Source organism: Gastrolobium bilobum, unplaced genomic scaffold (assembly GCF_033153095.1).
Source record: "Gastrolobium bilobum isolate Gb01-03AN ecotype WA unplaced genomic scaffold, APGP_CSIRO_Gbil_v1 utg11931, whole genome shotgun sequence".
NCBI classification, from domain to species: Eukaryota; Viridiplantae; Streptophyta; class Magnoliopsida; order Fabales; family Fabaceae; genus Gastrolobium; species Gastrolobium bilobum.
The window spans coordinates 78248-94147 of record NW_026896271.1 but is presented as its reverse complement, the minus strand read 5'-3'; the positions used below and the strand labels follow the sequence as shown (position 1 = coordinate 94147).

The following is a 15900-nucleotide window of genomic DNA, read 5'->3' as shown; positions in this document are numbered from 1 at the left end:
AATGTTACTAGAGTAGAACAAACCTCATGCTTATCACGTAAAAGATAAACCCATACATGACGGCTAAAATCATCCACAATAGTAATAAAGTAACGTGCACCAGAAGAGGAGACGGTTCGATACGGCCCCCATAAATCACAATGGATTAAATCAAAAAACTGCAAACTATGCTTTTTATTAATAGGAAATGAAGTACGAGTTTGTTTGGCTCTACAACAAACATCACAGGGAGCCATTTTATTTGAACCAGAAACAAATGGAAGCAAACTTAAATAATGCCTAGAAGGATGTCCCAAGCGTCGATGCCACAAATCAGAAGAGGAAGAACTATGAACCGCATGTGCAGAAACGAGTTGATGAAGCATATACACCCCTTCATGTTCAACACCCTTGCCAATCGTCCTCCTCGTTTGTAGGTCTTGTAGAAAACAAGTAGAATCAGTAAACAAGGCCATGCAATTGTTGCAGCGCATCAACTGAGAGATAGAAATTAAGTTGCATGTGAGTGATGGCACATAAAGAACATTTGTAAGTAGCAATGTAGCGGTGAGTCGAACGTCCCCACATTGGACTGCAAGAGTACGGGTACCATTTGGTAAACCCACTGAACAAGGAGAAATGGTACGGATATTAGTAAGAAAAGAAACTGTTCCAGTCATATGTTGGGAAGCCCCGCTGTCCAGAAGCCAAGGTTGTTGGGTAGATACTATACCCGATAATTTGTCAGGGGTTGATTTGGAGGAGACAGCAAGAGACATCAAATGTTGAAGCATGTCAGGAGTAAAATCATCAACAGACAAAGGTTTAGAAGAACCACCATCTACAGTGGATGCACCAGAAGAAGTGGCATGAGCAGAAACAACAGAAGGTCGTCCTGAAGTAAAGCGACCGCGTCCACGTCCACGTCCTGCAGGAGTACGATCAGGGTACCCATGAAGTTTGTAACGGCGAGAGACATCATGGTTAGGATGTCCACAGTGGGTGCAGATAACACGTGGCTTAGATGGATCAAAAGATGCATTGGTGATAGCACAACCAAAAGCGTCAGAAGGAGTTTCAGAAGCACGAACCATAGCTTTATGTGATTCCTCTTGAATGACCATAGCAAAAACACGATTAATATTGGGAAGTGGATTGCTGTTGAGGATCTGAGTAATAAGAGTACTATAGACAACATGATCAAGGCCTATGAGAAATTGATAAACACGATCATTTTCTATTTCAACAGCAACAGATTTATTGGAAGCACAAGTATCACCAGTGGCACAGGAAACAAGCGCGCGGCTAGATTCCAGTTCATCCCAGATGGAGCGAAGCTTGGTGTAGTAGTCAGTAACAGGTGCACCATTTTGCTTCATGGTCGCAAGAGAGGCTTTGAGATGGAAGATACGTGGAATGTTGGCAACTGCAAAACGCTCCTTGAGATCATCCCAGAGACTCTTTGCAGATTCAAAGCACTTGAAGAATGGCTGCATCTGAGGATCTATGGTGTTGTGAATCCAACTATTAATCATGGAGTTGCACAGTGACCAAGCATATGCTTCATCAGAGGTTTTATCAGTAGGTTCCTTAACACTACCTTGAACGAAACCAAGTTTGTTCTTGGCTTTTAATGCATTACTCCTTGGACCAATTTTCATAATTTGATTGCCCACATAAAAGGACAGTTGTGAGAATGACACCAGGGTGATCAGAGGGATGGAGAAAAAAGGTGATTTGGGATCGGTAATTTTGAGAGGCTGACTTGTGGAAGTCATGATGGAGGAAAGAAAAAAAATCAGGAAAGGATCATCAAGCTCTTGATACCATAAAGGAACTTGCTTTCAAATGAGCAAGTTGTTTTCTTATTCATGTAAATGGTCATTAAATAGACCACCGAAGCAAACAGAAACTTGAATTAGACGTCCTAGGATAAAGGGATCTGAGTACAACAAAATAACAAACTATTCCTATCATGTACAACAAAATAACAAACTACAAAATAACAAACTGTTGAGTAACAAACTATTAATCTATCCTAATATTTATACCCGAAACATATTATTCAAGATTAAAGATATGTGCGTTAAGTTTTGTAAATAACATTGAAAGTGCGTTTCGTGTCCACATTAAATGAAGTGTCAAATTGTCAATCATGGCCAACGTTTATTTTTTAAATCTTGTTCGAGGTAAGTAGGTACAAGATTAAGACTTTAAATTCCTTTCAAATAATGTATTAAGATGATCGAAAACATACTCTTATCGGCATCTATAAAATTTCTTAAATTGTGAATAGCCTATTTCGATCTCGCTTTTATTTTATTAAATAAAGAAAAAAAATTTAAAGAAAAAGAAAAAGTTAATATTTATATAATTCAAAATTAAAAAAAAATTACCGTAAAAAAATTATTGAATTTTTTTATCATTTTCCTCCGTAATCTCCCAAGCTAATTTGGCGGGTCAGTGCAGACAACTGAAGAGAACAACACAAGTCTTTTTTTTTTTTGGTAGACACAACATAAGTCTTTTAACGAAGGGTTGCTAGTTATAATCCAATTTATCAATATATTAATTTTATAAATATCAAAACCTTAATAAAATAAAATTATAAGAACTTGTATGAAAACAATTGTATAAAATTTAAAATATAGGAGTATGTTTGGTTTATATTTGAATTTATATGATTTCATTAATAATCATAAAATATTATCTTATTTTTTGTTTTATAGATGAAAAGTTTACACTATTATCATGCGAATACTATCAAGGAGTTTCAAAAAATACTATCAAGGAAGACAGATCTATTGGGAAGAATATTTTGAGTGTAGCCAATCATAATGGAGTAAAGGCAGGGAAGGGAGTGAATTATGATAATCACAATCATTTATCCAAGGAGCAGGCATTTTCCGAGTTGAGTAGACAACTTGAGCCAAAACCACCTGATATGATGCATGTGGATAATAATCCAGTTACTGATGATACTGGAATGGACTATGTTTATGCTACTAGAAGCTGTAGTATGAGGGACAAAGCAAAACAGGGGCTTTCAGACCTTGTAAATCAATCTCAAAGTTTATAATGAACTTCCTCATTTGGAATGCAAGAGGGGCTGCTAAAAGAGAGTTTGGTAATGCCCTTAAATCTCTTATGAAAAAGAATAAGGTGGATGTTGTGGTTCTCCTTGAACCTAGAATTCAAAGTGAGGTCTGTAGGAAATTAATGAAGAAACTGGGGTTTGATAGTATGATTGTGGAAGAAGCACAGGGCTTTGCTGGAGGCATATGGATCATGTGGCACAGTCATAAGCTAACTATTACTGGCATATCTCAAACTTCACAGTTTATCCATTGTGAGGTTAATCTTCTAAACGGTAAATCTTTTGTTTTTACGGCTGTGTATGCAAATCCTTCTCAAAATATTCGCAATATTCTTTGGGAGAATCTCCGGTCCCTTAGTGAGTCCATATCTGGCCCATGGATCCTGGGGGGGGGGATTTTAATGAAATTGCCTTCATTCATGAGAAGAAAGGAGGTGTAGTGGCTGATCCTGTCAAGTGTGCACAGTTTGCGTCTGTTCTTGAAGATTGTCATGTTGCTGATTTGGGTTGTGATGGCTCTGTTTTTACCTGGCAGGGGCCCAAATGGGCTAATATGAGCAGAATTTACAAGCGTCTTGATAGAATTGTGGCTAATGTGGATTGAAGAATGATATTTGATGATGCTAGAGTCTCATCTTTGCCCAGAATTCTGTCAGATCATAATCCTATCCTCATTAAGTTATTTGAAGATTCTAGAGATAAAGTCAAGAGGCCTTTTCGTTTCTTTGCAGCCTGGCAAGAACACCAGAATTTTAATGAGTTTCTGACTTCTAAATGGGATACTGAATTTGATATCCCATATATGCTTCAGAGATTAATTTCTGAGATTAATAGCTGGAATCATCACGTGTTTGGCAACATTGATAAGAGGAAGAATAGCCTGCTTAAGAGGATTGCTAACATCCAAAGTAGACGTGAAAGAAACGACTCTTCTCAGTTACAAAGTGCAGAAAACCATTGTCAGGAGTTGCTTGTGAATGTGCTCCATGATGAGGAAATGTTTTGGTTTCAAAAATCAAGACAAAAGTGGATTACTGATGGTGATAGAAATACCAAATTCTACCATCTCAGTACTGTGGTAAGGAGGAATACAAATAAGATTCTTAGATTGAAGAGTGAGGGGGATGCTTGGGTTACCCATGAGTCTGATCTAAAAGATATGGCCTTTAATTTTTTTAAGGAGCTGTTTACTGAAGATATTCAGGATAGAAGATGGATCACTTCTGCTAATTTATGGCCAAATCTATCAGTGATGGAAAAAGATGGCCTTGATAGATTCCCAAATGAGATTGAAATTAAGACAACATTGTTTAATATTGGTGCTTTTAAAGCACCAGGAACAGATGGGTACTCAGCTTGTTTCTTTCAGAAGAATTGGCAGTTGATCAAAAATCAAGTTTGCTCTATGGTGTACCAGATGTGGACTTATCCGAATCTGTTGGCCTCACTTAATTCTACTCTTCTTGTGCTTATTCCCAAAGTCCAGAAGCCAGTTCAGACCAATCTCTTTATGCCCAGTGGTGTACAAGATTGTTAGTAAGATTATTGTTAGCCGTCTCAAAATAATCATGGAGAAGGTGGTTTCTCCTGCTCAGGCTAGTTTTGTGCCTCATAGACACATACAAGACAATATTATTGTGGTTCAAGAGTTGGTGCATTCTATGAAGAAAATGAGAGGTAAAAAATGTTTTATGGCTGTTAAAGTGGATTTGGAAAAGGCTTATGACCGGCTCAACTGGAAGTTTATTCGTAATGTGCTGATGGAGATTCAAATTCCTAGCCATCTTGCTGATTTAATTATGGTGGCTGTCTCTTCTCCTAAAACTAGCATTCTATGGAATGGGAGCTTGACTGATGAATTCCAGCTGAGTAGAGGGGTTAGACAGGGAGATCCTCTATCCCCCTACTTGTTTGTTCTAGTAATGGAGAAGCTTTCACACATTATTCAAACTGCTGTGGATGGTGAGTTGTGGAAGCCAATCAAGGCAGGTAAGAATGGGCCTAAAATCTCTCATCTATTATTTGCTGATGACTTGATGCTCTTTTTGGAAGCTAGTGAAGATCAAATGCTTATCCTTTTGAGATGCTTAAACTTGTTTGGCGAAATTTCTGGTCAAAAAGTTAGTGAGGAAAAAACTAGTATTATTTTTCTAAGAACACTCCTAGTGAGACAGCAAATAGGATTTTAGAGGTGAGTTGGTTTAAAAGGGTTTCAAACATAGGAAGATACCTTGGTGCTCTGATTCAACATGGTAGAATCACAAAAAATTCCTTTGCTGGTGTTGTTGATAGAGCTAGGGAGAAACTGTGCAGTTGGCAGTCTAAAACTTTATCTCAAGCAGGTAGGATTGTTCTTTCCCAATCTTTTTTGGCTGCTTTGCCTTACTACCATATGGAATATGGTATGGTTTCGAGAGCTGTTTGTAATGAATTGGAGAAGTTTCAAAGGGCTTTTATTTGGGGTGACTCAATTCATAAAAAGAGGATGCATCTTATTGTGGGATACTATTTCCTTGCCGAAGAGTCATGGGGGTTTAGGTATTAGAAAGCTCTCAGTCATGAATGAAGCTTTTATTGGTAAGTTGGTTTGGAATTTTATTACTGATAAGGACAAGTTGTGGGTTCAGGTGTTGAGAGCAAAATATGGTATTGGTACTAATATTCAAGAGGATTTCTATTGGAAAAATGGTAATTCTCAACTTTGGAAAGCCATGTGTGAAGTCTGGCATAAGCTGAAACATCGATTGGTTTAGGAGGTGGGGGATGGCTTATCAATTAACTTTTGGGAAGACAAATGGCTGGACCATGAAGACAACTTAATGAATAAATCAATTTTTCTGATTCCTCAGGAAGAAATTGGAAAAAAGGTTAGGGAGTATGTGACGGCTGATGGGTTATGGGATTGTGAAGCTATGACTAATTTCCTTTCAGATAGCACTATTCAATCAATTCGAAGTGTTCTCCCTCCTCAACTGGATAGTGGTTCTGATGGGTTTCGGTGGCATATCAATGGTTCCAATGGTTTATCGGTGAGGCATTTGTATAGTGCTTTACTTAATCAAGATGGTGAGGAGGTTAATGCAAATGGTGACTGGTCGGCTATTTGGAAGCTCAAGATTCCTAGAAGGTTCAGTGTTCTTCTTTGGAAAATTGGCCATAATAGGATGCCAATTCGCAGTTTGCTTGCCAAGTTGGATATGTCTGATCCAAGCTGTCCCCTTTGTCAGCTGGAAGAAGAGACCGTACTGCACATGACTAGGGACTGTATTAAAATGAAAAGGTTGTGGATGGAGTTACTTAACCCTGTTTTGTATGATTTGTTTTTTAATGCAGATTTGGCTTGCTGGATCAACCTGAATTTGAAGAATGTAGACTTGCTGCGCTCTAATGAGCAATGGCCCATTGTTTTTGCTGTCACAGTAGCTTGGCTTGGAGGTGGAGAAATGAAGTGGTCCATGGTGAAGAAGCTAATTGGTTGGCTTATAAAAGCCAAACGATCTATCAGCAGGTTCATGAAATTTCAAATGCTTGGCTGATGTGTAATAATGGTAGGATTAATAGAAGATCAGTTTTTCTTCCTGTGGGCTGGTATCCTCCGGAGGCTGGTTGGATTAAAATCAACATAGATGGAGCAGCTAGATTTCCTGGGGGTGAAGCGGCTTGTGGGGGAATCTTAAGGGAAGAGACTGGTACATGGATTAACGGCTTTGCTTATCATATTGGTAAGTGCTCAGCTTTTGTAGCTGAGCTTTGGGGTGTTCTTAAAGGTCTTGAAATGGCTTGGAGAGGTGGCTGGAGGCGCTGCTTATTAGAAAGTGATGCTATTTCAGTGATCACTTTGCTCACCAAAAATGGAGGAGCAGCTCGAGAGTCCCGATTGGTGACTCACATTCGAGCATGGTTACAAAGAGATTGGGATGTTCAGCTAGTGCATGTTTATAGAGAAAGTAATGGATGTGTAGATTGGCACTCTAAATATCCATTGGATCATCCATCAGAGAGTACTTTTAGTGTTTTTCACTCCCCTCCGAGTGGGATTCTGCCTTTGTATTTGGCTGATTTTTCTTTTGTTTGCAATTATCGTAGGGTATTTGTAAACTGATCTCTTTTGCTTCTTGGGGTTTTTAATCCCTTCTTATTTACCAAAAAAAAAAAAAGAATTTATATGAAATCTTATTCAATAATTAAAAAAATTTAAAAGAAGAGTGTAAAAGACCCGTTTTTAACATTTTTTAATAAACCTTTAAAAATAAAAAAAGGAAATAATATTTTTATAAATCTGAATAATACATATTAAATGAAAATAGAAAAAATAAAAATAAAACGCATCTTAAATAATTAACAATTTTAAGAATCAAAATTGATCTTTAAAAAGAAGTAAAAATAATTTGGTAAATATAATTGAGACTAGGGGTGTTAACGGGTCGAGCCGAGCCGAACTTTAATATTAACGAGTCAAGCCTGTATTTAAACGTATCAGACTAGCCTTCTCTGGTCTAGTTTATTTACAAAACCCCATCTTTACTTTGTCTTTGCTTTACTTTGTCTTTGCTCTTCCTTCTAGCATTTTGGTCCAAATTCTAGGTTTTTTTTTTGTCATTTTTAATCTTTCTACATCGCCCGAAATCGGAATGTTCATCTTCATATTCCATGGTGAAATGTTCATCTTCATAGATCCGGTCGCTTTTCCCCGGTGACCGTGCCTCCGTCTCCGGAATCATCACCACCACTTCGCTCTGCAGCCACCACACCAGTTCGCCGTCCACGCCACTGTTGCAACTGCAAGTACAAAGAAACGACATGGCAGCAAGTTGCCAACAACCCATCTCCACGCGGACCACCCCGCTTCAGAGCAATCGAGAGACATGGTAGCAAGAGAGATCAAAACCATTCTTTAATTTAAAGGCAAATTTCCTAACCGACCATAATATAATTCAAGAGTACAAAGAGACGACATAATCAATTAAACGCCAAATTTCTTATCATTTTTGGGTTCCTTAAAATGTTAACACTGCCATCAATCACCACAAATCATGGTCATTGAGGAAAAGTGCCTCGAACAAGGAAGGGTCGGAATGGAGACAAATATGTTGGGTCTGCGTTTGCTGGGTTAGGAGAAAGAGAAGAACTTTTGAATAATTAATATAAAAAATAAAGATTAACGGAAACGGCCGGAAGGCTTTAAGGCCGGGCTTTTCATATACAACCTGAAGCCTTTTAACTAATTGGACTTTTACATGAGTACAGATCTAAGCCCAACAACTTATAAATGCAGGCCAGGCCGATGGAGGCCAGGCCCAAGGCCCCTGACGGCCCCCTCGCCTTATTATCACCCCTAATTGAGACCAATGTGGCTGAGGGCATGCCGACTATTACTTTCTTGGTGTTTTGTTGGAATGGACCTCATACACTTATATACACTACTGCACTCATGCCCCCAAGCTCTGTAGAATATATCACAATTCTCAAATACTAGAAATAAAAATATAAAGATTTATGTTGTTTACTTGAATCGAAAAAGCATATAAATCTCACCACAGTGACCAAAATCTATCGAGGGTCTAGCTCAGTAATTGAAGCCTCATTAACCAATTCTTGAGCTGATTCATTTGCAGATTCAGTTGATATTGTTGCCCTTGAATTATACTCCCAAGATTGCACGTGTGGAAGGCTTCCAGTTCTACTGTCCATATAAAATGCAGGTTCGGAAGGTACCGGGAGAGTCTGATAATAGCTATTAAGTATGAGTGTAACAGCAGCCATGGTTGGTCTGTTAGCTAAATTTTCTTGAACACAGAGTAAACCAATGTGGATGCATCTCATCATCTCATTTTCCGAACTGTTGTTTAATGATGGATCTACAATATTTGTAGCGGTCCCCTCCCTCCAGTTTCTCCATGCCTGCAAGAATTTTATCAATTGCACATACCATTAGGTAACGGATTCCATTTCTACATTAATATTTAGGAGCACGTTATTTTCTAAACCATACTTTTAATGGCATGGAAGATATATAATAGTGAGAAAAGGAATGCTTACAAAGCTCAGTAGATCCTCTACCCTCTCCCCGTTGTGAAGGCTGCTATTTTTCTGGCCACTAACAATCTCAAGAGTCAGTACACCAAAACTAAAAACATCTGATTTCACTGAAAATTGTCCATGCATTGCATACTCTGGTGCCATATATCCACTACATAACAATATGGACAAAATTAGTCATAAATGCCATGAGTTTTTTCACTCTGTTTCAGTTGGCAAGGCCAATGATGTTACTAACGAAGCTTTAATTTTGATTTGCTATCATGGTGCTTGACTCTTACAATATCTTTTTAAAATGTCAAAATCTTTTAATAACATATCAATATATGAATGACTAAAATGTTAAAACTTTTATAACAATTAATATGCTCTAGCATATTGTAATAATACTTACTAAGTTCCAACGATTCTACTTGTACTTCCTCCTGTTTGATCCACAACAAACAGTCTTGCCAAGCCAAAATCTGATATCTTAGGATTCATCTCTTCATCTAAGAGAATGTTGCTAGCTTTGAGATCTCGATGTATAATGCGTAGTTGTGAATCTTGATGAAGGTAAAGAAGACCTCGAGCAATGCCTACAATGATTTTGTAGCGCCTTTCCCAATTCAATTGTGCTTTCTTGGTTGGATCTACATATTTACCCAAGCCATATGAATTTTAAAGCTATATTAATTAGGATTTAGTCTTTGTAATATTTGTCTTGAACTAGAATTGAACTAAGTGTAATAGTCTAGTTGTAATTATGCAGGCATTCAAACCTACCAAATATGAAGTAATCAAGGCTTTTATTTGGAACAAATTCATAGGTAAGTAGCCTTTCTCTTCCTTCCAGACAGTAACCAAGTAGTCTAACTAAATTTCGGTGCTGAAGCTTTGCCAATAAAAGCACTTCATTCTTAAATTCCGTATCTCCTTGGCCGGAATCTCTTGACAACCTTTTGACAGCAATCACTTGTCCATTAGAGAACCTACCCTGAAAATATATCACAGTCAGGTACAATAAATCATTTATATGCCAAGTATCTCGGTATACCATGTTTTGATGAACAGGTGGTATTTATCAGAATGAATTGGTATTATCTTACCCTGTAAACAGCTCCAAATCCACCTTGTCCAAGTTTGTTAGAATCTGAGAAGTCGTTTGTAGCAACTCGTATGGTATCAAAGTTGAATTGCAATGACTCATTGGTTATAATTTCATCATCATTAACTTCAGCTTCACGTGGGGAACGAGTTAAACAAGTGAGTTTTTCAAGCGATAAGTGCAGCCGAAATAGGAAAAGTGATATAATTTTTTAATGTGAAACCGGAAATAAATTATTTTTGATTCCCCCTGTTCTCCTTCCATATTCCTAGGAGTGGTTGAGTAATGCATACTTTGAACCATTATATATTTTTTTTTCTGAGAAATAAATTAACGTATCTTGCATTATTTAATAGAAGGAATCCTTATCCTGTAACACTAATGTTATGATGAATAGTACACTCGACACTACTGTTTATAATAAGTGACGGTAAATCCATGCGTAGAGAGAGTTTCAGACTTACTTTCAAAATATTTCCTTGGCTTCCTCATTCTTAAATAGATGCAGATAAAACTTAGGACCAAAACAACAACACCAACAACCGGCACAGCTATGACGATGGCAGTTCGTGATGTGTTGCTCTTTCCTGCACAAAACGGACGGTTCATGTATTAATATTAGGAAAATATCAGTAATTTCAACAGCTAAAAACATATAAGAGATCACTACGCCGGCATAAACGAAAACGCACTATAGCCAACGGCACAGGGACAATAATCAATTGTACCATTCCCAATGAAAGACGTGCTCCATGTAAATGTATAGTATCCTTTCGGTTATAAAAATATAATATAAAATCAACACCCCAAGGTAACTCGCTTAGCAACTGAGCTCCCAGGTTTGCTTGAGTCAGTGATTCAAATCCTGCATTAAACAAATTTTTGAAAAATCTTTGAGAGCAGAGAGGACGTGTCTTCCTCTTCGAGTAGAAGATTAGTCTCATCCTTCAAATAAGATCGACCTGAACAGTTTTCAACTGAATCGAACCATTTAAATCAATTCGGTTCAATTTTTCTAAAAATTCTGTTCGGTTTCAACATCCCTACCTTCAGATTATTGAAATCTATAATGTGTTGTTGAGCTAATAATTTAAACTTTTGGATTAAAATAATTAATTTATAGAGTATTTGAGCCTTGAGAAGAAATAGTCACGAGTTCCTCAGGATAGCTAGATCGAGCTATGTATTGTCGACCCTGTAAAACTATTAACACCGCTTGAAAATGGTTGCTTTACAGTTTCACTTATCAATGATAACTTAGTTCATTCAACTCCCGTATTCAGCAACTAAGCACAACATGACAATTACCTTGTGAGGACGGTGAAGGTGTGGGATCGTAAAAGCCATAGGTTTCGTATCTAATATTACAACTGGGTGCAATAACTCTAACACCACTTCTAGCATTGCAACACTTTGGGATTTCCGAGATAGCCCCATCCAAGCAGCCATTGCAGGCTTCCCATGACAAATCAGGCGTGCACTGCACAAGACCATATATGGTTTGAAAAGTTGAAACAGTTGCATTATCCGCAGCATACTTACGACGAGAGTCACCTGATGCAGCTGCGCCTTTTAGATTCCTCATCAAGTTAAACAGCACTTGATTGAACTGATCCACATCCGTTGCATTGTTTAAGTCCCACATATAATCTAAAGGAAGTAAAGTTTCCACGACGCCAAATATTGAGCGGTTCGAGTAGCGCAACATGCACTTGTCAAACCACACATATGCCTCTTTCTGGTTCGGACAAAGCTGTGTGAGACTGACTCTGGAATCGTTGAGGCAACTGCGGCATGCATCTGGTTTAACATCTCCTCTGCACAGTCCAATGGCGTTTACTTTGTCAATGTTTTGGCCATATGAGAAATTGTAGAAACCATAGTCGATTTCTGTGTTGGAAGTGAGATTGGGTAAAAGGGTGTTGAGGTTGGTCTGATATGTGCTATTGGCTGTGTAGTTGCCTTTCTCATTGACGCAGATGCGAGATAGAGGACTTGACTGGGCGCTGGTTTGAGATATGATCATGAAAAGGAGACAACAAAGAAAGGAAAACAACCTGCAAGAAACTGTTGCCATTATGATTAATTGTCCTCTCACTCTGATCAGATTAACGAACCGAAGATTGAAGCTTTACTTATGAAAGAGCTTCAGTACAGAAGAGGGTGTTGCTGTCACTTTAAATTCAACCCATCTGTTGATTTTTCAATCTGTGAACTTATTGATATAGACCCCAGCTAACACGATTAGTCCGCTCACATACTAAATAAAATATAACCCCGAAAGGTAGCTCAGTTGGCAGTTTCTTGGAAAATCTTTGGTAGTCTATTCTTTTTTCCGGTTGCGAAACTTAGTGCACTTACTGTTGAATGGGGATATCTCCTGGCAATGTACCCAAAAAAAATAAATATAAACAGGCAGTATTCAATTGAGGCGGCCATCCATATATTGGATTTTATACAATGATATCATAAGCTAGCATCCATATCCCTCTTCACTTCAATAGTTACTTTTGGAAACTCGTCTATGATGAAAAGGAGCAAAGAATCAAAGTGTGATATGACCGTTCAACTAATTATTTTTAATATTCTAAGCCGACAAAGCAATTAATTGAAACCCACTTTTTATTTTAGAACAAAGATCATTTTGAATTCTTAAAAGAAAATATGATCTCTATTTTAGTTTCTTATAAAAAAAAATTTAATTTCAAAGTCCTTAAGAAATTGAAAGTGAACATATTTAGTTGAAATCGTAATTTTTATAAATTCAAAAAAAATTTACATTAGTCTCTCAAAATAACTAAAATAAATTTACTTTAAATTTTATAGGAACCAAGAGACTAATATTTTTTTATAAGAAACTAAAATAAGAATTATATTTTTTTATTAGGGACTCAAAAGAGGCTTTACTATTTATTTTATCATTTCAAGTAATATGGTTTCTCAACACTTTACTCTTGAACTTTTTATTTTTGATAGGCGTCACTACTAGAAACTGTTTTTTTTTCGACGGAAAAATTTTGTCAAAAATAGTTAAAATTCCGTCGAAAATATTGTTTTCGACGGAATTTTCGACGGAAATGAAGCCGTCGAATATATCTTCGTGGGTAACACTTTTTTCGACAGAATTACAGATTCCGTCGAAAAATTTCGACGGAATAATTTCTGTGGGAAGTTTCAACGGAAAAATAATTCCGTCGAAAATTTTCGACGGAAAATGAATGAATTTCCGTCAAAAAATCTTGTCTCAATTTGTGACGGAAAATAAATTCCGTCAAAAATTTTCGACGAAAAATGAATGAAATTCCGTCGAAAATTGTTGTAATGGTTTACGAGGGACAACTGATTCCGTCAAAATTTTTCGACGAAAAATCAAAGAAATTCCGCCGAAAATTGTTGTAATGGTTTTTGACGGAAAACTGATTCCGTCAAAAAGTTTTGACAGAAAATCAATGAAATTCCGTCGAAAAATCTTGTATTAGTTTTCGACGAAAAACAAATTCCGTTGAAATTTTTTGACAGGAAATGAATAAAATTCCGTCAAAAAATTTTGTAATCATTTTTTACAAAAAATGAATTAAATTCTATCAAAAACTATTGCCTTAATTTTCAACAAAATTGTTTTTTTGTCAAATTTTATTTTAATTTTGCTGTACAAAATTAATACCTACTTATCTTTTGCACCTGATTAACAAATATAAAGAAAGTAAATAATATATCAAATTCATATTGATCTTAATATAATTATGTGTACAAAAGTCTCTGTTATATATTAATGAAAAAAGTCTATGTCCATGTCATATACATCCAAACAAGATACAAAAATCATGTTTTGCAGCCCTTTTCTGTTGTTGTGGAGCCCTCTTCTATTGTTGTGCAGCCCTTTCCTCTTGTTGTGCAACTGTACCTGTTGTAGGCATGTAAAATATTAAAACACAAATAATTGGAAAAGCACAACAAATCTAACATAATATATAATCCGAAGTTATACAACCAACCAAAAATACTTACTCATATTTTCCAATGGCTTCTTCAAGTTAACAATTTACTGCTGCAAATGTCATATCAATGGTCTACAGATAAAAATTGTAGATATAAGCTTGTGGTTACAAAAACAAAATTTATCAAGTACTCTGATATTCCCCAACATGCATTTAAATACAACCAAAAATGAACATAAGAAACAGAGGGGAAAAAAGAAGGAAAAGAGGCCAACAATAATTCATTTGTAATATATATATATATATATATATATATATATATATATATATATATATATATATATATAGATTTACAATGTAAAGAATCAAAGATAAAATCGAAAACCTTCACAAAATCAATTTCTTTTCCATTTAGTTTATTCATCCGTTTTCGACGGAATTCGTTTTCCGTCGAAAACCCTCACAAAATCAATTTCTTTTCCATTTATTTTATTCATCCGTTTTCGACGGAATTCGTTTTCCGTCGTAAACCCTCACACAATCAATTTCTTTTCCATTTATTTTATTCATCCGTTTTCGACGGAATTCGTTTTCCGTCAAAAATCTTCGACGGAATTCATTTTCCGTCGAAAACCTTCACAAAATCAATTTCTTTTCCATTTATTTTATTCATCCGTTTTCGACGGAATTCGTTTTCCGTCGAAAACCCTCACAAAATCAATTTCTTTTCCATTTATTTTTTTCATCCGTTTTCGACGAAATTCGTTTTCCGTCAAAAATCTTCGACGGAATTCGTTTTCCGTCGAAAACCTTCACAAAATCAATTTCTTTTCCATTTATTTTATTCATCCGTTTTCGACGGAATTCGTTTTCCGTTCAAAATCTTCGACGGAATCCATTTTCCATCGAAAACCTTCCCAAAATCAATTTCTTTTCCATTTATTTTATTCATCCGTTTTCGACGGAATTCATCCGTTTTCGACGGAATTCGTTTTCCGTCGAAAACCCTCACAAAATCAATTTCTTTTCCATTTATTATATTCATCCATTTTCGACAGAATTCTTTTTCCGTCAAAAATCTTCGACGGAATCAATTTTCCGTCGAAAACCTTCACAAAATCAATTTCTTTTCCATTTATTTTATTCATCCGTTTTCGACGGAATTCATTTTCCGTCGAAAACCCTCACAAAATCAATTTCTTTTCCATTTATTTTATTCATCCGTTTTCGACGGAATTCTTTTTCCGTCAAAAATCTTCGACGGAATCCATTTTCCGTCGAAAACCTTCACAAAATCAATTTCTTTTCCATTTATTTTATTCATCCGTTTTCGACGGAATTCTTTTTCCGTCGAAAACCCTCACAAAATCAATTTTTTTTCCATTTATTTTATTCATCCGTTTTTGACGGAATTCTTTTTCCGTCAAAAATCTTCGACGGAATTCATTTTCCGTCGTAAATCTTCACAAAATCAATTTCTTTTTCATTTAGTTTATTCAACCATTTTCGACGGAATTCTTTTTCCGTCAAAAATCTTCGACGGATTGCATTTTTCGTCGAAAACCTTCACAAAAAAATTTCTTTTCCAAATTATTTTATTAATCCATTTTCGACGGAATTCATTTTCCGTCTAATATCTTTGACGGAATCCATTTTCCGTGGAAAAAGTTTCGACGGAATCAATTTTCCGTCGAAAGTTTTTGACGAAATCTGTTTTCCGTCAAAAAAATTCAACGATAAACGAATTCTGTTGAAAATTC

The 15900-nt window shown here is 36.3% G+C and overlaps 1 protein-coding gene across 3 annotated transcripts; it reads right to left on the bottom strand.

Annotated features, from left to right (window-relative positions):
• Positions 1-8252: 8252 nt before the first annotated feature.
• On the bottom strand, positions 8253-12290 carry LOC133298549 (cysteine-rich receptor-like protein kinase 44). Of its 3 annotated transcripts, none has more exons than XM_061497860.1 (7): positions 11497-12290; positions 10667-10784; positions 10204-10328; positions 9881-10091; positions 9510-9747; positions 9116-9266; positions 8253-8977 (listed from the first exon to the last, which is right to left on the bottom strand). In XM_061497860.1, exons 1-7 carry the CDS (start codon positions 12277-12279, stop codon positions 8627-8629), a joined length of 1977 nt encoding a protein of 658 aa, XP_061353844.1. In that variant the 5' UTR covers positions 12280-12290; the 3' UTR covers positions 8253-8626. The 3 variants fall into 3 exon arrangements, with proteins under 3 accessions (XP_061353844.1, XP_061353842.1, XP_061353843.1); XM_061497858.1 differs by having other exon boundaries at positions 10204-10334; positions 10667-10789; positions 11511-12290; XM_061497859.1 differs by having other exon boundaries at positions 10667-10789; positions 11511-12290.
• Between the last annotated feature and the right edge of the window lie 3610 nt (positions 12291-15900).

What these genes read in the sequence shown, in the direction of transcription:
- LOC133298549 (XM_061497860.1), bottom strand. Translation starts at nt 12,279, where the DNA reads ATGGCAACAGTTTCTTGCAGGTTGTTTTCCTTTCTTTGTTGTCTCCTT. An exon ending in CACAAGGTAATTGTCATGTT is followed by an intron (nt 10,785 to 11,496) that starts GTGCTTAGTTGC and finishes TGTGCAGGAAAG; the next exon opens with AGCAACACATCACGAACTGC. An exon ending in AGTAGAATCGTTGGAACTTA is followed by an intron (nt 9,267 to 9,509) that starts GTAAGTATTATT and finishes ATTGTTATGTAG; the next exon opens with TGGATATATGGCACCAGAGT.